Here is a 25,046-nt window from a genome sequence, read left to right on the forward strand (position 1 = left end):
GAAACTATACACTGTACATGGTTGAAAGAGATCTGTTTTGAAAGGTAAGGGCTTTAACTTACATCCTTAGTTATAGGACCACTGTCTCTAGGTGAATGCAACATAGCTTGTCTCTCTGTAATGTCTGTACCTGTGCCCAGACTTCTCTTCCCGCCGCTCTCTTCTCTGAGGTATCTCAAGCAAGTCAGTATCTCACCCTTCATCCCCTCTATACATGGTTCTGAGCTACTATTTATGTATTATTAGGTATTTGTGGTAATAGTCACCCTAATTTTTTTTTCCACAAGTAGGACAGACAGCAAAAAAAAAAAAAAAAAAAAGAATAATCAATGACTTGGTTCTTTATCACTTTCAGGTTTTTTATTTCTGATTTGCTTCATAGCCATTAGGATTTTCCACCTTTGTGGCTTCCAAATTTTTTGTAATTCAGAGAACTTTTATTTTTTTGTTCTTACTCACTTTCAGCCTGGCTTAAAATGAATGAACAGTGACTTGGTTCTTCTCTGTTACTTTCAGGTGTTTTAAGTTTCTCATTTGCTTCATGGTCGTTAGGATTTTCCACTTATGTGTCTTCCACATTTTTTGTAATTCAGGAAACTATAAGTTCTTTGCTCTTACTCAGTTTCAGCCTGGCTTAAGAATTTCAGGGTTTGGATTCTAAGTGACTAACGAACTGATGGCCTTAGGTACATCCTGACTTATCTGTACTTTACTTTGCATTGGTAAGACATTAATTGAATAAAAATATGCTTTTATACAAACATACCTACTCAGCCAAACTGTTGACTCCTTAAGGACAAAGATTAGGTCCCTACATCTGTACTACCTTATACATAATAGATTCAAAATAAATATTTGTGAATGAATGAATGGATCAGCAAGCAGTGAAGTCACCCAGTTGGTTAGTATTTGTGATGTATAAATACTATCCATCAGACAGTGTAACCTTCACGATAAAATGGATTGACCTTGGGATTTGCTGCTACTGTAATTCCGTAGTGCACGATTCAAATCAGTTACTTTCGTGAACCTTAAGAAGCTGAAGGAAAATTATCAGTTTAGTATGCCCTACTTTTTCTCATTTGTGAGATAGGATATTATTTTCTTTTCACCGAGGTACTCTGCGTCTTTAGTAGTTCCTTCTAATTCTTGCACATCACTATTTCAGAGCCTTGGGCCTGGCTATCTTAAAAAGGGAAAAAAGAAGGTATGGGGGAAAAGATGGGTTTTAAAGAAAATAACTTCATCTGTTCCAAAGATTCAAGAAGTAAATATCTTAACATTTGAATATTGACATCGAATTAGGGTAAAGATGCACTCTGTATGTGTATGGGAGAAGGGCTTTATATCTGATAGCTTTTTCACATCAGCACATGAATGAACCAACCTGTCTGATTTAAAATATTAATTATAATCTATGAGACAAAAATCAGTATTGTATATGAGTATGTATTTTCCCCAGTGTCATTCAAATAGACTTTTTTTGAGAAACAAGACACTTATCAAAGAGTTAAGGCTCTTGACGTTGAATGTTGTCATTGCTTAAAAATGGCTCCATTTTCCTTACTTTTGAAACGCGGTGAAATGTTATAACATTCAGTGTATGGTAAGTTGATCAGATATCGAAAAATCTATTTTTCATTATTTTAATGCAACATCTTCATGGGGTTTTTTTGTTGTTGTCTTGTTGTTATTATTTTTACTACATAAGCCTCTCTCTTTTAAACTCCATGCTACAAGGACCAATGATATCCATTGCCTACAACAGAGTCTGGTACATAGTAGGTGCTCAAAATTTATTACATGAATAAGTGGAAGAGGACCTTTCATATAACCATGTTTCACATGACGTTCCTATTTACAGTTTTTTTTCTCCCTTTTTTTCTGGGGTTTTTACAGTTTTATGTGTGTGTTTAGTCTAAATCTTAAATTCTGAAGATACGGTCACTTAACCCTCTCTTCCATCTACTTTCTTTTCTTAATTTCTGGCAACGATGTGAAAATAATGGTGCTTATGTCTTTGTAACGACAGAACTTCCTTTGTCTTTTCTTTAGATTCATCTTAATCCTCAGTGACTCATATTTAAGAAATGAACTGTGCGGCTGTGGTGGAGCTAAGCCCTTGGCAACAACTCGAGGGGCAAACAAGTGGTCTCTCACAATGGATGGGTGGTCCTTAGCCTTGAATTATTTGCTGTTCGGTTTTAACAGTGGAATTGCATCATCAAACAGTGTCTTGAACTTTTTCAGTTTGATGGGACCTTTAAGATCCATTTCCTTATTTGACAGACTTTGCTCCAATAATTATCTCCACTTTCCCCCGAGGTCTTTAATATATTCTTCTCTGCTATGGTGACCAACCGTCCTGGTTTGCCTGATGCTGTCCTGGTTTCAGCATTGAAAGTTCCGTGTCCTTAGTACCTGGCAAACAAGGATGGTTGGTTATCATCTTTCAGTCTGTGTTCAAACCATTCCCATCCTAAAAAGAACGTATCTCTCTTGGCCTTGCGATCCTCTCTGTCCTGTCCTCCTCTTTTCCCTGAAATGTTGTCACTTGAAATGCCTCCTCCTTCTCTCACTTACTCCCCAACTAAACCTGTTTCCAAGGCTACTGCCCTCCGCTGAAATGGCTCTCACCGAGTCTGATGAACACTTCTCAGTGCTCATCTTGCTTTACTTCTGTGTCATGATTGGACACTCTTGGTCACTTTATTCCTCTCAAGCTCTCACTCTCTCTTCATTACTTTCACATTCCTTATTTCCCCCAGTCTTCACACCTATCCAATCCTTTTCAGCCTTTCATTGGATCCAGTTCCTCTGTCCGCCCATTACATTTGTATCTGTGTTCTCCAGAATTTTCTTTGTTCTCCAGAAATTCCTCACTCCACTGAGCAATCTCATCTACTTACGTAATTTTAATCCTTGCCTGTATGCATAATCGTAGGCACTCAGTGGATATTAGCGTAGTGAGTGAATGACTCCTACGTCTCATTTCTTCTCCCTAAACATTGGATTCGAAACTTGTTTCCTGCTGGAAAGAATGTTACGTCTCCAAGCTGAGCATATCACATCCTCTTATTCTGTTCCCCATACAGACCCCCCTCATAGGAGCCTGGGATTTTAATATTCATCTTTATTAATTTTATGCTAAATGTGCACATGAGGTGTTCTGGATCAGAGACAGATCTCCTTGACCTACTTTGCAGTAAATATCATCACTACCTTCCACCCTCTGTTCAAGCCTTACCCCTAAGGAGAGAGACATGGTGAGATCTGATGAAAATTTTCTCACATGAGTGGCTGGGTGGGTGCTCCATAGGAAAGTAACCAGGAAAAAATGATTTTTCTCTGCTTATAAAGGAGAAATAAGCAATTGTCGTCTTCTCCCCCTGAAGGGGTCTCCTTGGAAACGTGATGGGCCTGAGTCCCAACTCCAACTTCTCTAGGAGCCAGCTAGCCCCACGCATCTCAGGTTTTACAACCTAGAAATGTCTCCGAGGTCTTGGCTTTATATTTTCGAAACGTAAATACGTGCAGAGATAGCTACTCCAGTCTTTCTGACAACTTGGAGCTTAACCTAGGAAACTACTCCGGGCTATAACCATTTGACCCTCTGGATCAGAGAAATTAACTAGACAAATGACTACAGATCTAATTCCCATGGTATGGGAAGGTGTTCACGAGGCTAGAACTTTTTATAGGTGTACTGAGAAATCCAGGAGAGTTTATTTCCTCACTTTTAGTTGAGTTGCACCCAGCGTTCACTCCTTTACTCAGCCTAGAAACTAGGAGTCATCCTTGCTCCTCCCCTTCTCTTCTCCAGCATCTATTCGGTTACCAAATTCCCACATCTCTACTCTCTAAACATTTCCTTACTCTGCCCTGTCCCTTTTTTTGCCCTGGTACCATTGCCCCGGTTCAGATCCTCATAATCTTTCGCTGAATTCTTGCAATTGCCTCCTATTTTCTCTGATTCCATTTCTGTCCTTCTCAAATACATACTCTGTACTAATGTCAGAGAAATCTATTTGAAACGCACACATGCCCATGCCACTCCCCTGCTTACATCCCTTCAAAGGCTCCTGATTACCTATGAGACAGCACCTAGACTTCTTAGCAGGGTATATATGGTCATAGGTTGAGGTTCAAATCCTGACTTAAAGGTCTAATACAGTTTAAGATAAGAACAGTACCCTGCTTCATCTCTGGACATGTCTTCTCCTTGTACTTTATCTTCTAGAAACACTGGCCTACTTGAGATAATTGCACACGCAGCGCTGAATTAGCCCTCTGTCTTTGCACCTGCATTTTCGTCTTCTTTCTTCTTCCTCTAACCTGCTTTTCCCTGGCTAACTCATCATGTTCATGCTTTAGAATTCTTCTTGAATACTATCTTCTCCAAGAAGCCTTTCCCAATTTCCTTTCCCGTATTATGCAGGCCTCTAGCACTTTCCACATTGTGTTGAAATTATTTACATGTTCGACTCTTCCACTATTTACTATACGTTCCTACACAGGAAGGGCTGTTTTGCATTCAGCTTTGCATTTCTGGTCTTTAGTCTAACCACTGACACGTAGTGGTTCAATAAAGGGAGCCATTATTATTTTTATAATTAGTAATATCAGTATCAGCTTCGTATTGTCAAGCCCCAATGGAGAGACAAAGTAAAATAGTAATTTCCTTGAAGCTAGAAAAATTAGGTGTTTGAAAAAAAATACAGGAATACAAGAAATGTATACACATATACATCACCCGTGTGTGAGTGCACACGCACGGACACAAACACAGAGATTACAAATGAAATATTAGAGGGAAAATCAGCCCTACATGTAAGCAAAGTAAATAACCCACCTACTCTGTATGATTTCAAGGGTGCAAGAATATCCTGCTCTACAGAAATTACATCCCTATCCACAGGCTGAATGCTAATGTTCCACTTAACGAATTTCATTATTTTGGCTCAAAAACCTTGCCTCTCTCTACTAAACTGTAAATAACTTGGAAGGTGAATCATTTTGCAAAGTATCAGACTCAGGATTCCTTTGAATGGTGAACACTATTAGGATTTTATTTATAAATGTGTCCTACATTCCACTTCTAGAGCACTCCTGTGACATGATACATCTGAAGTTTAAAGGAGGTACTGCTACGTTTTCTCCCAGTAACAGAGCACGGTTTAAATTCAATAGGCAACATTACTAAAAATAGGACAGAATTGAAAAAAGATATGAATAATGAGGCCCTAGATCAGGACAATTATTATTCCTGTTGTTTTTGCCCTGGTCTTTTAGCATTTATGTGATATTTAATACTTTAATTAGCATCTCCCCTTCTGAGATTGCCGAATCTGGGTCAATGACTATCTTCGCTGGTTTCAGAACATCTGTTAATTTATCCTGGCCTCTCGGGATGTCTCACAACCCTTAGCACTTGGTTATATATGAACTTTATTGTTTTCTTTGTTTCTAGTGTGTTAGTTTTCTCCCTTCTTTTGGTTCAGAAACTTCTTGAAGGCAGAAAGCATGCATTTTGCTTTTCTTTTAATCCCCTGTATTAAAGAAGATTACAGATTAGAGATTAAAATCGATAACTAATTTAGATGACCTCAAAACACCTGTTCTAGGCTCACTCTTTTATAGAAACTTGTTCCCACAATTTCTACCTTCAGTATACCTCAGAACATTTCTCCTGTTTTCAAAGAAGTGACAATGGAAAATGTAATGGGTATTTTTCAAAAGCGTTGAGTTTTTACTTAGTTTTTTATTAGTTTATTCATTATTAGTTTTTATCAGTTTACTATTAGCACATCATTATGTTCATTGTCAGACGTTTCGACAGAATTAACTGGTGGTTATGAATTAGATCGGTTGTGTTCTTTTGGGTGTGTGTAAGTTTCATTAGCCCTGCTAGGCTCTTTTTTTTTTTTTTTTTTTTGGTCTTCATAGCTGCGTGTGGGCTTTCTCTAGTTGTGGCGAGCAGGGGCCACCCTTCGTTGCGGTGCGCGGACTTCTCATTGTGGTGGCTTCTCTTGTTGCGGAGCATGGGCTCTAGTCACGCGGGCTTCAGTAGTTGTGGCACATGGGCTAAGTAGTTGTGGCGCAGGGGCTTAGTTGCTCCGTGGCATGTGGGATCTTCCCGGACCAGAGCTCGAACCCGTGTCCCCTGCATTGGCAGGCAGATTCTTAACCACTGTGCCACCAGGGAAGCCCCCGCTAGGGTTTTGCAATATATATCTTACAACTTTAGCTCCAGATTTCCAGTTTGGTATTCAAGTTATATAAATAAATCACTCATCTTAATTAAAGGACGTTAACATATCTTGAAAGCTCCCCTATCCTCTCCAGAATAGTTTTACAAGCACAGTGTTTTCCTAATTAAAAGAAAGATCTGTCGAGCCTTCTTTATCATTTTATGACTGTCAGTTTATAAATAAAGGAGATAGAAATTGACCTGGGAATTTCATAACCAAGTTCTGAGCACCCAGGATTAATTTTGAGAAGAATGCCACAAGCCACATAAGCATTTCTTTTCATCTCATTTCACAGGCCTTCAAGAGGGAATTGAAAACGAAAGAACCTGTGATCATGAGTACTCTTGAGACTGTACGAATATTTCTGACAGAGCAGCCTTTGGAAGGACTAGAGAAACTCTACCAGGAGCCCAGAGGTAATTGAATGTGGAACTGTAATAACATATTGATAGAAGGATCAGTGGTGACAGAGTGACCCATCCATTCTTGCTGGCAGTGTCTGGATAGCTCTCATATTTTCTAGGTTAAATAGAATCAATTCAAATTAAACCTTGATGTTGAAAAAGAAAAAGGACTCATAAAGCAGCATGCATAAATCTGTTCGCACATTCATAAATAAACATTAAAAGAGATTAGCGGTCAATTATCGAAACATTTAGAAAATAATAAACAAAAGAGATAATCTGTGAGGAGGAAATTTATTGTCACAAAGACTACAAGCTAATTTTCAATTTAAGAGCCTGCCTGAGGTAAATTAGAGCTTGTGGTGTGCATCCTAACGTTTTTCTACTCAATAGCTTAAATGAATCTTGGATTATCTGATTGATATAAAGTAGAACAGATTCACTCAGGAAGACACGACTTCAGATGTGCTAAACTATATCAAAATGTATGCCACAGTATAAAAGAGCCATTAATCAGTAGGTTGGCCTCTTATTAAAGTGTACTCTTTCTTTTTTCCAGTGTGACCTTTTCAACAATGTTTTCTTTTTTTTAACACGAAAATGAATGTGGCCTAAAACCTTGTTGTCTTACCAATTTAGAGCTGCCTCCTGAGGAGAAAGCCCAGAATGTCACACGGCTCCTACGAAAGCAGGCTGAGGAGGTCAACACTGAGTGGGAAAAATTGAACCTGCACTCGGCTGACTGGCAGAGAAAAATAGATGAGGCCCTCGAAAGACTCCAGGAACTTCAGGAGGCAACGGATGAGCTGGAGCTCAAACTGCGCCAAGCCGAAGTGATCAAGGGATCGTGGCAGCCCGTGGGCGATCTCCTCATTGACTCCCTCCAAGATCACCTCGAGAAAGTCAAGGTACCATCTACTGCTTGGCTTCGGGGCCCTTTGAGAGATTCGAAACAGGTTCTAATCTGAACTCATTTGCAGTATTTTCTTCTCACCAAGTTAAAAATAGGGCCCTTAAACATTCGAAATCTTTCACAAATTCAAGGTCTTCTGGCACATGGTATTTTCTCTAAGAGAAGACAGTGATCTAATCATGTCTGTCTTCAGTAATATAAAATGAAATCTTAAGTTCCAGGGCAAAAAAATCATTTTGATTTTGCTATCAGGGAGTTAACTTAAGTGTACTAAAATTGTCTGATTTACATGTGTATGTGTGTGTGTATTTGTGGTTCTTAGTATCAGAGTAGGGAAAACTACAACATTTAATCAAGAGCCAGGAGTCCAGGTTTGGGCCTTTTTGCTGACTGAATTATGTGACTTGGGTGAGTTGCGGTACTGTGAGCTGAGGCCAACCAGTAATGCTGCCCTTCCCTGAGAAGGCAATGCGTATAATAGAATTTTGAGTTGGATTAATCCACTGCAGATATTAGGAAATGTCACTCTATATTTGGAATACTGTCCATGAGACCAAAATTAAGTTCCTTTGTGGCACAGAGATGATAAATGTATTTATAAAGGAAAAAATATACATATTTAGGAGTATCCTTTTGAAAACCAGCAACTTGAAACATCTTTTGTCTATTTATCTAGTGTCAAAACTAACCAAAGTCCTCCAAAATCCAAATGCAGAAGTGAAATCCTCACCTGCGTTTGGCATGTTTACCAGCCCCCTCATTCTGGAAGGTCTCTTCTCCCTTGGCTTTCATGACACTGTTTCATCCACATTCTTCTTCTTCCTTTATTTTCCTCAGTTCTGAAACTCTACCCCACCCTTCAGATGTTGGTACGCCCAAGTTTCTAACGTTAGCTCAGTTCCCTTTTTATTCTATAAATCCCTTAGCTCAGTTCTCTTCTTATGGTATAAATGCTCCCAGTCTGAAATGGCATGGATGGTGACAAATCTAAATTCCTAGTCTGAATCTCTTTTCTGATCTGCTAACGCATATGCCATTAGAATTGAAATGCAACCGTTCTGAAAGCAAGTCCCTTTGTCCTCCTGTTTACCCATTCCCCTACCGATATCCCTTTTTACCTGCCCTTTCTTCTGTGTTTCCTATTTCAGTTAATGGATCATAATCCAACAAGTTGCTCAGGCTGGAAACTTGAGGTCCATCCTGAAATCCTTCTACATTTTCATTGACTGCACTTGATTGCTCATTTTACCTCAGAATATCTCCTTTATATTTTCTTTCCTCTTTTCAACCAACGTCCTGTTCTAGTCCCCAGCACCTGTATACAGTCAGGTTGTTTTATTATACATCCTTAAATCCCATTCCCCAGTCAGTGCAGCTGGCATATCACAAACACGGCATTTTAAATATTTGGTTAGTGAATGAATGAATGAACCGTTTCTTTATTGATATTTCTGTATTTCCATTCTTTCCCAACTCTAATCCAAACTCTTTGCAGGAAGCTGCCTGCCTGACGACGAAGTCCGGTGAACGCAGAGGGCAGGTGGCCCTGTTTCTTCCTAGCCCTGGCTTAACTTTCTGACTGTTGCTCCTGTCCTCTAGGCCATTCAGGACACACCGACCACACCCCCCTTTACACAAATATGCCACCTTTTTTCATAGCTCTCTGCCCTGGCATATGTTCTCTCTGCCTGGATCAGCCCACCTTACCTGCCTGGTGAACTTCCACTCAGCCCTCAAGGCCCAGCTCAGAGGGCATCTGCCCTTAGAGTTTTCCCTGTCTTCCACCCCCAACTCCCGCCAAGCAGAAGGAACTGCCCTTCACTCAGTGCTTTCATAGGTCACCACACATGCTTAAATTGTCACACTTAAGCTTCACATATATTGTGGCAAGTCACTTCTGTATTTTTTTTCTTCCATAGAAAGTAAGTGAGGTTCCTAAGGGCAAGGATCATGCTGTACGTCTTTGAGTTCACAGTTCCTAGCACAGTGCCAGCAACATATAAGGAATCCAATTCAGCTTCTTTATTCCTTCGCCCAGCAGTTGTTTGTGAGCTACTGTAAAATGTGCTATACATGTAGTTATAAATGAGACAGACTCGGTCTTTGTCCTCGTGAAGCCTACAGTCTAGTGTTGAATTGAAAAGCTCTTCGTTATAATAGTAGGTGAAGATTTACAAGGAGATGAAAAATTTGACTATAACTTCCAAAATATCTTCACCGACATTCTATGACCCCATGTCTAATATTTAAAGCAATGGTTAACATCTCTGTGTACATAAAAATTAATGTTTTGAAATGTATTACCTATTTAGCATTAAAAATACTGAATTTTGTCCAAAAATACAGGAACTAAATTCTTAAAAAATTTCCCCCAAATGGCAAATAAAAGAATGTCCCGAAGGAAGTAAATTAGTTAATAAGTCAAGTGGCTGAATGTCTAGGCTTTAGAGCAGACATAAAGGATTCATTCTGAGCCATATCTATCGCACAGGAGCATTAGCAGGATAATGAATATGGATGGAGAATGTATACAGCATGACTTAATAGCAAAAACTAACTAAAAGCAGAACAGCTCAAATATCAGCTGGTCCTTACCCAACCCTATTTGCAGTCTTCTTTTCAGTTCCCCTCTCTCATCTGTTCTTGATCCTATGACGAATTTCATTTCCCATATACCCTAATTGGTAAGACCCCTCATTCTGATCCCAATAATAACAAAACATATATACATTAAACGTTTGTTTAAAAAGAGCTTATGGGACTTCCCCAGTGGTCCAGTGGTTAAGACTCTGCCTTCCAGTGCACGGGGCACAGGTTCCATCCCTGGTCGGAGACCTAAGATCCCACATACCGCGGGGTGCGACCAAAATTAAAAAAAAAGAATACGTGTGTACTGGTCATAATAGATTATTTTGGTTTCTGAACCAGTATTGTACAAATATTTTATGCATATCTTAAAGCTATAGATTATACGAATTCATATATATTTATTTCCCTTCAGTAGTTCCTCTTCATTTTGCAATGGGAATGAAAACCCATCTTTTTTCTGTTGCACCTCAGTGGTACCAGATTTGAAACCCTGAAACGTTCGTGTTGGTGGTTTATAAGGAGTGAATTCTATTAACTAAAACTTACTTTGAAAAGAAGAAGAAGAGTACTGAAAACCACTATTCCCATTTTTCTACTCAGCAGTTTAAGCCCTCAGAGGCTCCACGCTGTAGGGAACTCCAAACGGATAGCTAGGCAGGTAGCCAGAAGAATATTTTATATACCCGTCTCAGTTTGTTTTCATCACCCCAGCGACTGTCTTATAATATCCACCTCCATTCGGATCTCATTTGTTAAAGAAGTTGTTATTTAAGTAACTGTGGAATGTGTGTTTCTGTGGGATTTAGCATTACCTCATTTCATTAGCAAATGCGGCTTTTGGGTTTGGAGAATGGATAAAACAACTAAGTCCTGGGACACTATGGATGTGGCGTTATTACTAGTAATCATCTTTAGGACAGTGTACATAAAATAAATCAAGAGAAAGGAACATAATGTTAATATTGACTATTCAGCTCACTAAGAGAATCTCACCCTTCCAAATACAGCTTCATAGGAATAACCACTAGAATAAAATTTAAATTTTAAATGCCTCTTTATTTTTAAAATTCATGATTCATACTGCTTATCAAATATTTTAAGGGCAGAATCATGATTTCTCACTTTACTGGAAATAACACCAATGCTTATGTGACTATACAAATGTTCTTACTTTCCTTGTAGTAATGGGGAATGAGAATAACTCCTGGAATCACTAAGCGTTCTACATAGATCTATAAGTGGACCATATGTAGCTTTTAATAAAGTAGAACAACTTTTGCAACTAAAGTCTACATATGACATTTTTGTTCTTAAGAACAATTCCTGTGTGAAAAAGTTCGTGTGAGTTGTTGTTTTCCCCAGTTGTCTCTTTGTCCTAATCTACCATGGTTTTTTCTCAACACAGATTGCTACATCATTCTTAAGCCGGAAACATTTCACTGCCCTTAGTTTGCCAGTTGACTTGAAACACAGTTTTTCACACGCCATGATTAGGCTATCCCAGGCTGCCGTCTTGGGATATGCAAATTTGTCACATCTATGTAGTTATGCATTTTACGTTTTTGTTTTGTTTTTTAATCAGACTTGCAACTTACATTTTTTACTATGAAAAGTCAAGGACAGGGACTCTGTGAGTTTTTCCTTAAACTTCTTACAGCAAAATATTTTAATTAGACCTTTTTGGAATTGTAATTGAGAATAACGTAGTGATGTGTGTAGTAGAAGAGGAACTATGACGATGAAGCCGCCATGCCATCCTGACTGACTTTATGTTCAAACGTTCACATGTAAAAATGTAAGAAGAGGGCTTCCCTGGTGGCGCAGTGGTTGAGAGTCCGCCTGCCGATGCAGGGGACGCGGGTTCGTGCCCCGGTCCGGGAGGATCCCACTTGCCGCGGAGCGGCTGGGCCCGCGAGCCGTGGCCGCTGAGCCTGCGCGTCCGGAGCCTGTGCTCCGCAACGGGAGAGGCCGCGGCAGTGAGAGGCCCGCGTACCGCCAAAAAAATAAAAAAATAGAAAAAAAAATGTAAGAAGAAAACTGGCAAATGCTTCTCTTCCGACTACCTGTGGCTTGGTTTATCTGAGAAATTTGTCAAAGAAATGCTATCTCAGAATTTGACATTGAGAAAACCAAGTATGTTTCCTCCTGATAGGGAATGTGAAATGTGATGTAACATATTAGAATTTCATATTCACCTTCGGAAGCCGGAAGCTTTCAGCCATGTTCACGTAACTATATCTTCCCTTACTGTTTTTCTCATCTTAACCCTGGTTCTAATATGTTATTATTATTTTATCAATTTTGTTACATTTGTCATTTATATGAGTTGACCTTAAATCCTTTCTTATATATGAGTTTTATAGAGAAAGTTCATAATCCTTTCTTACAGAGATAGGGGATGCATGGTTAGACAGAACCGTCACAGAGCAGCCCTTAAAATGATTCAAAATACGTAAGCTCTCCCCACTCTGAATAAAGGATCGATATCTCCACAAGGAATAAGGTGTACTACCTGTAGTAGGAAAAGGAAAGCTTAGTAATATTTTGTTAATTGTTATTGGCTACAAATGAATTGCTCTGTGGAGGCTTTTGTTATCGTTTTTATACGAATGCTATGTGTGCTATGTAAGCCTTTGATGGAGAAGAAAACGCAAACGAAAAAGATATAATCCTTTATAAATCTGGGTTAAAAATGGAACCGATGCCTGTCCCATGGAGTAACTAGGGTTTTATCTAGTTTTCAAAGCACACAATTGTGATTTTTTAAAGCATCGGATTTGGCCTTTAATATCTGTGAATATATCTATAAGAAGGCATATTATAGTAACTCTCACTTATATACTTCAAAAGTATAGTATTTATTTTTTAATAGAATGGTCATTGTTGGCCTAACTAGAGCTTAGAAACTAAAGTAGGAATGAATCATCTTAAATTTCCTAACCAAATTATTTGTCCGATGTAAAACTAAGTGTAAGTTAGTGTTGCCAGGAGAGCTTATTACTTAGTTGCCATGTATTCGCTCTCATTTCCTGCTTTGTTTATAAAGTTAAAGGCAAGTTACTTAGGGTAGCAATGTCAAATCACGTTCCTTACCCAAGGCATCTGACTTTAGAGAGCGCTGTGTGTGTTTTTAAAGCCCCTACCTCGATTTAGGCAAACAGAGCCTTCGTTTACCATGCTATTCCCATCCTGCCTTTGAAACTTCTGAAGAGGCAGTGCAGAGTAATTGTTTCAGACATCTGATTAGCATACTTTGAAGTGCATATAAGTTCTTTTTCAGTTTCATTTGAACCCCAGCTGTCTTCACCGAAGTCTATAATCAATCTGAATTAAGTTGTCCTACTTCTCCTAATAAGTCTCTTATTAAGTTCTGCATCAGCCTCTTAGGGAGACTTAAAAGCTAATTCATGTAGAATTCCCATTTTCTACTAATTCATTTGTCAGCTCTCCACATTCCAAGGAAAACAATTGCAAAGACTATTAATTTGGCTCTTCATAAACAACTTACCTAAGTGTGGTATACATTGGAACCAAGCAAATGATTTAAAACAGTGGGTAGGAGGAAATAAGTTGATGACATTCAACACTGCTTTCTTTTTGACTTTTTTTTTTTTTTTTTTTTTTTTTTTTGCGGTACGCGGGCCTCTCACTGTTGTGGCCTCTCCCGTTGCGGAGCACAGGCTCCGGACGCGCAGGCCCAGCGGCCATGGCTCACGGGCCCCGCCGCTCCGCTCCGCGGCATGTGGGATCTTCCCAGACCGGGGCACGAAGCCGTGTCCCCTGCGTCGGCAGGCGGACTCTCAACCACTGCGTCACCAGGGAAGCCCTTTTTGACTGTTTTGAGATGCCCTCCACATTCAAAGCACAAAGCCATTTGTTTAATAAGAGAAACATCCTTCTGCTCTTACTTTGATAAATAAGATAATTACTGAGTGAACTTTGCTTAAAGGTAGGAAGAGGCTTTAGAATAGTAGGAAAACGCACATGTTCTTTTTATTACTGAACTTATTTTAATTTGGACTTCTTTGTATTCCTTTGATGGACTGTGATAAAAGAAGGAGCTAGAATTGGTTGCCATTGTTACTGCATTAAATCAGAGTTGTACACCTCTTCTTCTGGTCATGGAATATTTAGGAGAACATGGCTAATCAGAATATTCAGCTAATGAGTTCATCTGACATTATTCTACTAAAGAAATATTTAATTAGATAATAAGAATTCCTCCAGAGAATATCGCCCTTCCTGCTATTTGAAAACAACCATGTCAAAAACTGATCCTTTAATATGCCAATCCTGTTTACTGTGGATTTATTCCGGAAGCTTTGTTTGTGGCTGGTAGTGATTATAAACAGTATTCCTCAAGCCTCTTGGGTGATAAAAGACTATTCAAAACAAAAACTTAAGTCATATAGTGTCAGCATTAACAGATCTAAAAACTCAATCATTCATTCATCTATGATACGGTTAAAACCTGTACTCAGAGAAATCTGATCTCATTACAGAGTGTGAATGTTTATTTCATGAATAAAATCGTACTGGGAGTTGTTATATCAATGGCATCTTAGTTTTCCTGAGAATATTATTATTTAGCACCAAGCCGAGAGAGCAAGAATTTGTATTAGCTTGCATGTATGGGTGTCTGTAACACATTAACTAGAAACAGTTTTAAAATGTGAGTTATTTAACTAAAATTCCATATTTCCTTAGAAGATGGGAGCACACAGTCAGTATGTATTTTTTTATTTCATCTTTATTGGAGTATAATTCCTTCACAGTGCTGTGTTAGTTTCTGTTGTACAGGACATGGAAGCAACCTAAGTGTCCAGCAACAGATGAATGGATAAAGATGATGTGGCACATATGTACGATGGAATATTACTCAGCCATAAAAAAGAAACGAAATTGAGTTATTTGTAGTGAGGTGGATGGACCTAGAGTCTGTCATACAGAGGGAAGTAAGTCAGAAAGAGAAAAACAAGTATCATACATTAACGCATATATATGGAATCAGTATGTATTTTTATTCTCCTTTGACATCTACCAAAGTTGCAACAAGTTTAAACTTCACAATTATGTTACTCTCCTACCAGGAGCACAACAAGGAATGATTTAAGAACAAATAGCCCAAGGAGTGGGCGCCTATTGTGTTCCCGTCATACTTGGCAATTGCAATTTTTAGAATTACACAGCTAACATTGACACCAATATTATGCCTTATGCAATCTTACCTTAACTAAGTTAAGCCATGGCATTGAGCAGTTGTTCTTGGTTAACCAATTTTCTGAGTATTATGGGAACACATGTGCCTATGGTACTAATGTAACTCTTATTTTAATGGGTCCTGAGAAAAGTAAACTTTTTCAAAAAGGATCTTTCCATACTAAACTAATATTTTTAGTTATAGCTTACAATTACTACGGATTTTTCTATCAACAGCACTTGTCAAAAGCGGTGCTTCTCAAACTTTTCTACTTCAGGTCTCTTAATGGCCAAGGAGATGGAGCTGGGTATCCTCCCCTTCCACCTGTTTACCTCCTTTTCCCACGAGCATGAGTCTTCTGTGATGTTTATTTTTTAAACCTCATTTCAATTTTGTAGTCTTCTCCAAAATGGATTTGTTATGTTTTAATATAAAGATGTTTTTCTCCAACATATTAAGTGAAATGAATCCTCCAGTGTATTCATCTATGGGTATGAAAGCATAATTTGAGAAGCATGATAGAAAAAATTGCCCAATTTGTGCTGGCTTCATCTTTTTCCAACAACTTCTTTCTTTTATGTGCACATACACAAAGAGTAGATCCTTGCCGTTTCAAATGTATCGTTCGCACTTTCATCTGATCATTGTGATTCAAAAGGTCCGTGACATGTAGCTCTTTGTGATTTTGAACATATATTCCTTGAGGCTTTTGTGCAGCAGTCACTTAACTAATGATTTAACTGGTGTTATAGGTCAGGTTCCCTGGAAGCAGACCCTGAGAACAGGGGTCTGGGTGCACAGGGTTGGTAGACGGGCTGCTTTCGGGAGAAGCCTGTGTGGGAGTTACGGAAGCATAACAAGGAAGATGAAAGAGTCGAGCAAGCATGCCATCTCAGGCAAAATCTAGCTTTGTGTCTTGATTCAAATGGAGAAAGCTCTGGAGTGTGAACCACACAGCAGAGCTGGTCTTTTATACCCCAGCCAGTCATTGTATGCTAGTAAACATTTATCCGCTAGCTCTGAGGTGAACACTGATTTGCAGTGTTTTCCAGTTGTCGTGGTGTAAATACCGCCACCGTGGCTGATTCAAGCTACCAACGTGACCTCACCGAAGGCAGACTTGGGAAGAGACACACACAATTGACTCTTGGGCTCTGCTCCAGCACACCACTGGCTGTGGCCCACCACTAGAGACATGAGTTACCTCCCAGGCCAGGAGTGTGTGTTACCTCCTGGGATAGGGGGCTCCTGTCAGCACAGGTCGCCTTTCTGAAGAAGAGAAGCAGCTGTGAGACATTAGTAGGCGACCATCATAGCAGCTGCGGGATGGATGCACAGGCCAGGAAAAGTGTCCCCTACAGCCAGTAAGCGAACCTAGTAGTCCCCTCAGCCTCCGTGTCTCAACATGGCCCTTTCAATGCTGTTTTGTTCTTGCACGTGCAGTAATTCTTTAGAGGTGATGAACATTTTGTTTCTTTGTGAAAAATCTACCCTCCCCCTGCCCAACCTACCTCCTAGGTACTTATTGGATTTGGTAATAGAGGAGAAGAGTTAATGGGAATGTCTAAGAAAGTAGTGATTGTTAGTAAAGAAAATGGCTTTATAAGCAATTTTGGCTTTATAGTTATATCATCTCTAAGTGTCTCTATTGATCAGATGTTTGTCAATTTGAGGATTCTAGGTATTCAGACATAAGTCATTGAGAATGTCAAGAATTTTCTGTGCCAGTGACTCTCACCTTAGCGTGCATCAGGATCACCTAGAGGGCTTGCGGAAACCCAGACTGGTGAACCCTTTCCCCAGAGTTTCTGGCTCACGCGGTCTGGAACAGGGCTAAGAATCTGGTCCAGGGACGCTTTGAGAAACATCATTCTGTAGTAAAACTACGGTATATGTATAAATATATAAATACATATTTGTTTATTGTTAGTAATTCTCCAATCATAAATAATAAATACATCATTTGTTATTTCTTTTATATTTAAAGACATCCAGAACATTTAATTTAAAAATGGATGCAGGCACATGGCCTCCTGTGAGCGTGATTGATAGTTGAGGTAGGGAGCAGAGTTTCACTCTGAAACCTTGAAGTGAATAACGGCCTACTCTTTCTGAATCTCTCTTGTGAAAGACGTTCACAGTTATTTATTCCAGTTTTTCTTGTTGGTATTTTAATGGCACTCATACAATTTTTGAGTTGCTTCAAAAGACTTAGAACTTAACTTGCCTTCCCACTCTTAATACTTTAAAATTAAGATATTTAGTCACATAATATTCACTCTGTTTAAATGTTATCATATTTACCAATAAAAGCAATTAAATTTTAAAATACTCCTCATAATTTTCTGCCAAACATACTGATTATAAACAAGTACTTTACAGAGTTTCTGAAGTCGAGGCCATTCAGAATAGTTGAGACTATTCAACCTTTAAAAATTAAAACCTGCTTGCTAGGTGTGAAGAGCTGATAACTTATTCAGGACTTCCTACATTTTCTAATTTATCTTGTCAGGCCACTGAGGCTCTGTGTTCATGATGGGAGGGTGTATGTTTGTGTGTAGAAATGGAGATGGATATGGGGTGAAACTGGGAGAATGACCGGGAGAAAGTAGGAAATAGTCTTAACTGCAGTAATTGGGGAAGAGGGATTTTTTTCCCCCTGAAGGTGGTGCAAAATCACTCTATTAAATGCCTGTGAAAAAGTTTATGGTTTTGGTATAGGGTGAGTGGTATATGTGATGCAAATTATGGGTGAAATATAATAGCAACAAATATGTTAAAATATGCTTTAACATTAAACAAGCAATATTTAAAACAAACGCTCCCCCTTATCCTGAAATCTTGGGGGGATAGGGGGATGGAAATAAAGGAAATTTTGCATTAAAAGTAATTTGATTAATGTTTGATGTAAAAATGAAATGGCTATGTATAAACCCACTCAAGTATACATTAAATAATTGAGTTAACTGAATTAGACAGAGTAAGGGCACATTGATTTTCAGTGTTTTCAAAAATTGGTCCACATATCACTGTTATGGTTTTGTTTGTAAGCTTCAATATTTATTAAGTTTCCACAGTGTGTTCAGCCCTGAAATGTCAAACTCTCTTAACCAGAATGAGGCTGGAGAATGTAACACTAAGATAGATTTCTTCTCCTTTTAAAGAATTGATTTTTTATGGTGAAGTTTTTTTCTTCATATGGTTAAGAGCCTGCTGGTCCTATTTCAAAACACTTATTTTTAGAAGTCTTGTTCCCTGAGATGCCACATTATTATAGACTCAGTGGGCTCATTTGGAACTTTTCCCTATCAATATTCAAATTGTATCATCGTGATCTTAACATGGCACATTAAGCAAGTTAGCAAAGAGAATAAAGTCAGCTTGTCAGCAACATATGCCGAAGTATATTGATTAAATAGAAACTAAAGTAGATGAGGGGTAAGCAATGTATTGGTTTGGTTTTCGGAACTAGTGACAAGCCACCACTGAGTTTCATTTTATTTACTTATTTTCCTACTCTTAAAGGCTTTTACCCAGTTTGGAGTCTGTACATTGCTGTGAACCTAAATCTTATTAGCTCTCATTCAATGATATACCCATTGAATTGCCCCGTGGTTTCAGGCCCTTGTCTGCCCAAGGTCAAGTAGGCCACATGCACCAACATTTCACCTCCTTCCGCCACTACTTGTCAGTTAGCCCTTGGCTTCCAGTATTTCCAGCAGAGAAAGGCTAAAGCCAAAATAGAATGGTTCATTGTTTTCAACTTACACAAACCCCATACTACAAGGGTTATCCAATATAATGGTGAATTTTGTACATCCAATAAAGCATAAGGTTAGAAGAAATATAAGCTAAACAAATGAGCATAAGTTCTATTGATCCTTTGACTTACACAGTGAATAAAATATTACCTTTGGAACCACCCTGACATTTTGTTATAAAGGTTAAAGGAAGATGTTTACAAGGTTGTCTCAGTGTAAAAATTGCCTGCAGGTTGGGATTGAGTGTCCTGTGCAAGATGGGTCTTAAAGAAATCTGACCCCCTTTGACTTTCAAAAAAACCTTGAATTCTTACTGAAAAGACTGTGGGATATTTTTTTAAAGATTTTAAACCCTTATTTCAACTGAAATAGTACTCCTCTTTAGATAATCAATACAGCATCATTCCTACAGATTTTTGAGGATACTAAGTCACACTTTTTTTTTTTTTTTGGCCACGTTGTGCAACGTGTGGGATCTCATCTTAGTTCCTGGACCAGGGATTGAACCCGTGTCCCCTGAGGTGGAAGCACGGAGTCTTAACCACTGGACCGCCAGGGAAGTCCCACGCTCCTTTTTTGCAAAAGTAAACAGAAATCTATTACTGTTAAAATCTGGTATCTTTTCCCCACACCCCCTCCAGCATTTATTGTTGGTAGATTTTTTGATGATGGCCCTTCTGACCGGTGTGAGGTGATACCTCATTGTAGTTTTGATTTGCATTTCTCTAATGATTAGTGATGTTGAGCATCCTTTCATGTGTTTGTTGGCAATCTGTATATCTTCTTTGGAGAAATGTCTATTTAGGTCTTCTGCCCATTTTTGGATTGGGTTGTTTGTTTTTTTGATATTGAGCTGCATGACCTGCTTGTATATTTGGAAATTAATCCTTTGTCAGTTGCTTCGTTTGCAAATATTTTCTCCCATTCTGAGGGTTGTCTTTTGGTCTTGTTTATGGTTTCCTTTGCTCTGCAAAAGCTTTTAATTTCGTTAGGTCCCATTTGTTTATTTTTGTTTTTATTTCCATTTCTCTAGGAGGTGGGTCAGAAAGGATCTTGCTGTGATTTATGTCAAAGAGTGTTCTTCCTGTTTTCCTCTGAGAGTTTTATAGTGTCTGGCCTTACATTTAGGTCTTTAATCCATTTTGAGTTTATTTTTGTGTATGGCGTTAGGGAGTGTTCTAATTTCATTCTTTTACATGTAGCTGTCCAGTTTTCCCAGCACCACTTATTGAAGAGGTTGTCTTTTCTCCATGTTGGTGGGAATGTAAATTGATACAGCCACTATGGAGAACACTATGGAGGTTCCTTAAAACACTAAAAATAGAATTACCATATGGCCCAGCAATCCCACTACTGGGCATATACCCTGAGAAAACCGTAATTCAAAAAGAGTCATGTACCACAATGTTCATTGCAGCACTATTTACAATAGCCAGGACATGGAAGCAACCTCAGTGTCCATCAACAGATGAATGGATAAAGAAGATGTGGCACATGTATACAATGGAATATTACTCAGCCGTAAAGGGAAACGAAATTGAGTTATTTGTAGTGAGGTGGATGGACCTAGAGTCTGTCATACAGAGTGAAGTAAGTCCGAAAGAGAAAAACAAATACCATATGCTAACACATATATATGGAATCTTTAAAAAAAAATGGTTCTGAAGAACCTAGGGGCAGGACAGGAATAAAGACAGAGATGTAGAGAATGGACCTGAGGACACGGGGAGGGGGAAGGGTAAGCTGTGACAAAGCGAGAGAGTGGCATGGACTTATATACAGTGCCAAATGTAAAATAGCTAGCTAGTGGGAAGCAGCGGCATAGCACGGGGAGATCAGCTCGGTGCCTTGTGACCGCCTAGAGGGGTGGGAAAGGGAGGGTGGGAGGGAGACGCAAGAGGGAGGGGATATGGGGATATATATATATATATACATACACCTGTTTCACTTTGTTATACAGCAGGAAGTAACACAACATTGTAAAGCAATTATACTCCAATAAAGATGTGAAAGAAAGAAAGAAATTATGAGCAAAAAGAAATTTTTTTAAAAATCTGGTATCTTTGTTAGTTGAATACTAGTCCCTTTTTTTAAAAGGTAGATTCGGCCAATGACTTAATTTTTTTTTTTTGAAATAACATTTGAGTCCACTGATTTAACAGCTTGAAACTTAGACACTTTTGCGTCCGTAGTAATTTATTCATCATTCACATGTACTTAAGTGGACATTATCCTGATAGCAGTTGTCATAACAGAACATAACAGGATATGGATTTAGATCTTACCTGAAGATGTGATCAGAAAAATCAGAGGAATATCTTGAAAGTAAACTTCTCAAAGTATGGTGAAAAAAATGAAGAACAAAGTAAACTCTTGACTCCACTTAAGTAGCTAGATCTTTCACACACACACATGCATATGTTTAGGTAAAAATAATAACCGCTAATATATCTGGAGGCGAAACATTGCTTAGAAGTAAATACATAAGACTTTCTTTTCAGCCTAGGAATACGATGAAATAAAGATGAACCATTATAAAAAAATTTATCAATCTAATTTTTAAACATGCTGTTGCATAGATTTTAATGAAGAAAATCTATTTTATGTTCCTTTCATTTTACATTAAGTAGTGGAATATTTTCTTCTTTGTTGTTTCATTTGTAAGAAAGAAAGACATTTTGGAAAGACTAAAAACATTTATTAAATTCAGGAGCTACAGTAGTCTGAAAGTAAAACTAAAAAATCATGGAAGAGCATTTTACAATCATTTTCAGCCCTCTTCCATTTAATTCTTTCTATCTCGGCTCTTAGAAAATTTATATTCATCTCTGATTCAGTTCTGCTTTAGTATTTCTAAGTTGATAACAATGTATTGAATGAAAAAATCAAATCAGCAAAAATCCATTTTGTTTCAGTAGTGAGTACCTTCCCCATAGAACTAAAATAAATGTGTCCAGTATATAGCAAACTGGGTGTAGTATATTGCATAGGTAATTCACAACCCTGGATTCCTCTATTAGTTATTATTCCTACGTGCAGAGGTAGCCTAATTTGTTTTAATGGAAAAAAAGAATGTCGTGGGAACTGCCATATACAACACGATACGCTGTCCTCCATTTTCTGGGTCAAAAATGTTGCACCTTATAGCTTTGGACAGATTTTGGCTTGGAATTTGTTTCTTTATAAACCTTTATGATAACAGTCATCATTTAAAGGAAATTATGTTCTTTAGAGTTAAGCTGTGGCATCATAGGAACTTGGTCTACTTTGTGCACTGCTTTATGCCTAGTGCTTGGAACGTTCCCTGGCATATAATGGGTCCTCAGGAATATTTTTTTTTGGAATGAGTGAATAAGTAAACATCTATAAAAGCACAGGGCAAAATGCCTTCTTCCTTTAAAAATTATTTTACAGATAACCTGCTCCCATTTGCCACCACCCTGTTGCTAGCAACTGTTACTTTGTGCCTGAATCTCCAAACGCTCATTGTCAATTGTTCTCCTTTCTGAAGTGGCCACTAGCTTACACTCACTCCTCGACTTGAAATTTTCCAGTTGAGCATGCCTCCTTTGCACTCTTCGAGCCCTGCGACACAACTTCTCGTAGCATGATTCCATTGTTTTTCAATAACCCACTAAATTGTCTCTCTCCACTAATGATTGTGAACCCATTGAGAGTTCCATTTTCCCAGTGCATAGTAGATGTATACACAGGACATAGTGCATATAAAACAAGTGTTTTCAAGTGAGTAGTAATTAAAATCTAACAAAAAGGATTGTTGACAGTATGCCATTCCCCTTTGCAAAAACCTTCGTTGCTGTGCTGCAAAGCTCAGTTCATTCAAACCCACCACCGTCTTGCTCGAAGAACACGCCCGTGCTTTTTCTTCCCCAACTGCCCTGTACCTCACGCTTCAACTTATTAAAGACTATTTGCACCTCCCCAAAGACATTAAGCTTTCCTACCTCTTGCCATTTGTTCAAGCTCTGAACAAATAGCTTTCCTCCTCCCACCATGCTGCTTCTTCCTTTGTGTTTCATGTACCTACATCCCAATGTCTAGTTCAAGGAGCCCTTACAAAGCTACATGATAGAGGAGTGAGGAAAGACAGATTTACCCCAGGGTGATATTAGAAGTTGGTGCCAAAGACTCAGCTACCCGAGAAAGGATTTTAGTCAGTCTTAGTCTGTGGCTTTCTCTTGGATGAATTTATAACCCTCTGCTTTGCCAAGTCTCCCTGAGTTAGACTCAACAGGGCTCGTGTGACTTGGTATTCCCCACATTGTGGGACATAATGCTTAATTGGTTGCAGGTGGAGTAAAAGAAGGAGAAATAGACCCAACCTCCTCGTTCATCTTTGCAACAGCCCGGGTGTGTCCATGTTACACTCCTCTTTTTACACAAGAAGAAATGCGTGAAAAATAATTTGTAAATAAACTTTTTCTTTAGTGGAAAACCACAGAAATGAGAGAGGGTGGAGAGAGACAGAGAGAGAGAGAGAGAGAGAGAGAGAGACAGACAGAGAGAGAGATGGAGAGAGAAACAGAGATCATCCATAATCTCACCTTCAGCATCTATAATCTCATTCCCTACAAGTGCCTCTTTGGGCAAAGTAGAAAAAGGTACCTCTTTCATCGAAGAGATCTCCAGCCCTGTGCCAGAGTTCACCAGTTCAGTAGTGGAGCCCAGGTTGGATTTCAGTCCCCTTGTCTCCTTGGCCAGGCCACTATATACCTCCAAATGGAGACCCCGCTGTGTAGCCTTCTCATCTTTTCCTGTATGAGTATTTTTAAAGCTTTTATTCAGTCTTGCCAAAATGCCCTGCAGAAGGCTACACCACGTGTATCACTACCAAAAGAACATATTTTCCTTAAATAGATTACTCCCCCTTTTTTTCCCACTTGCTTCATTTTTATAAAAACCCCCTGGTTAGTACCAAAAACTTGAAAGTTACATTCCTGCCCAGAGCGTTAGAGATACTTCAGAAATTAGTGTATGCTCCGACATAAATCAAGTAATAGATCCAAAGGATTCAGATACAGAATCTGAAGGAAATAAGCAGGTTTCTCTTCTTTCACTTAGGAACTCGGCATCAGATTTCTGTAGGAAACTGTGTTTATGAAGCAATTCGAGAATAGCTGTTAATCTAAAGTATTAGTACCTAATTCTCTTGACTGTTCATTCTTCAATAAAATGTATTGAGGGATTATCATGCACTAGGTACAGGCATACCCTAGTGAAAAAAATAATATCGAATTGCCTTAATAAAGGTTAGGGTCTTGTGAAGGGACAGATAATGAATTAATAAATAAGCAAATAAGCACGCACTTACAAAGTGCGATCGGTGCTAAGAAGGAAAACAAGGTTCTGAGAGTGAGAAAAATCGGGGGGCCTTTCTTCAGATAGGGCAACCAGGGATGGGCTGTCTTTCATGGTCACAGGAACTGAGACCTGAGTAGCAAAATACAAGTCAGCTAGGCAGAGGATGCCAATGGAAAACTCCAGGCTGAGAGAACAGTGTGCAAAGTCAAGAATAAGTTTGGGGAGTTCTAGGGATGCAGCATCTTCTAAGTTCTTGTTAAAAGTGCCAGATTCTCAGCGCCCCCCCCCCCCCGCGGATCTACTGAATCACAGATGCTGGAGTGGGACCCAGCAGTCTGTGTGTTAACAAGCCCTCCATGTGAGTATGATGCATGCTGTTGTTTGAGAGCCACTGCCTTAGACAGATGTTTTGAACCATGAAGGGAAAGGTGAGGGCAAGACCGCATGTCTTTGCCAGGGCACTGTTTGCAAATTCAAAACTGTTAAATGTAAAACTTAATCTAAAATAACTCCTGAATTTGACTGTCAGTGTCCGGGTGGTTGATGTTTTTAATGGTTTATGGATTATTACTTATTTTTAAATAAATAAAGAGATTTCATTAACCG

General features: G+C 38.8%; 1 protein-coding gene across 1 annotated transcript in view; it reads left to right on the forward strand.

Moving 5' to 3' along the window:
* LOC149744375 (dystrophin-like) overlaps positions 1-25,046 on the forward strand; it is a 360,000-nt gene that overhangs the window by 236,599 nt on the left and 98,355 nt on the right. Inside the window, exons 9-10 of the mRNA XM_089904941.1 lie at positions 6,547-6,667; positions 7,295-7,563. Of these exons, the coding sequence (XP_089761067.1) occupies positions 6,547-6,667; positions 7,295-7,563 (390 nt within the window). The remainder of the gene's footprint in view (positions 1-6,546; positions 6,668-7,294; positions 7,564-25,046) is intronic.

This window comes from Delphinapterus leucas, chromosome X (genome assembly GCF_059928025.1).
Source record: "Delphinapterus leucas isolate spDelLeu-1000000601 "Yukka" chromosome X, BTC_Dleu_Yukka2, whole genome shotgun sequence".
Lineage (NCBI taxonomy): Eukaryota > Metazoa > Chordata > Mammalia > Artiodactyla > Monodontidae > Delphinapterus > Delphinapterus leucas.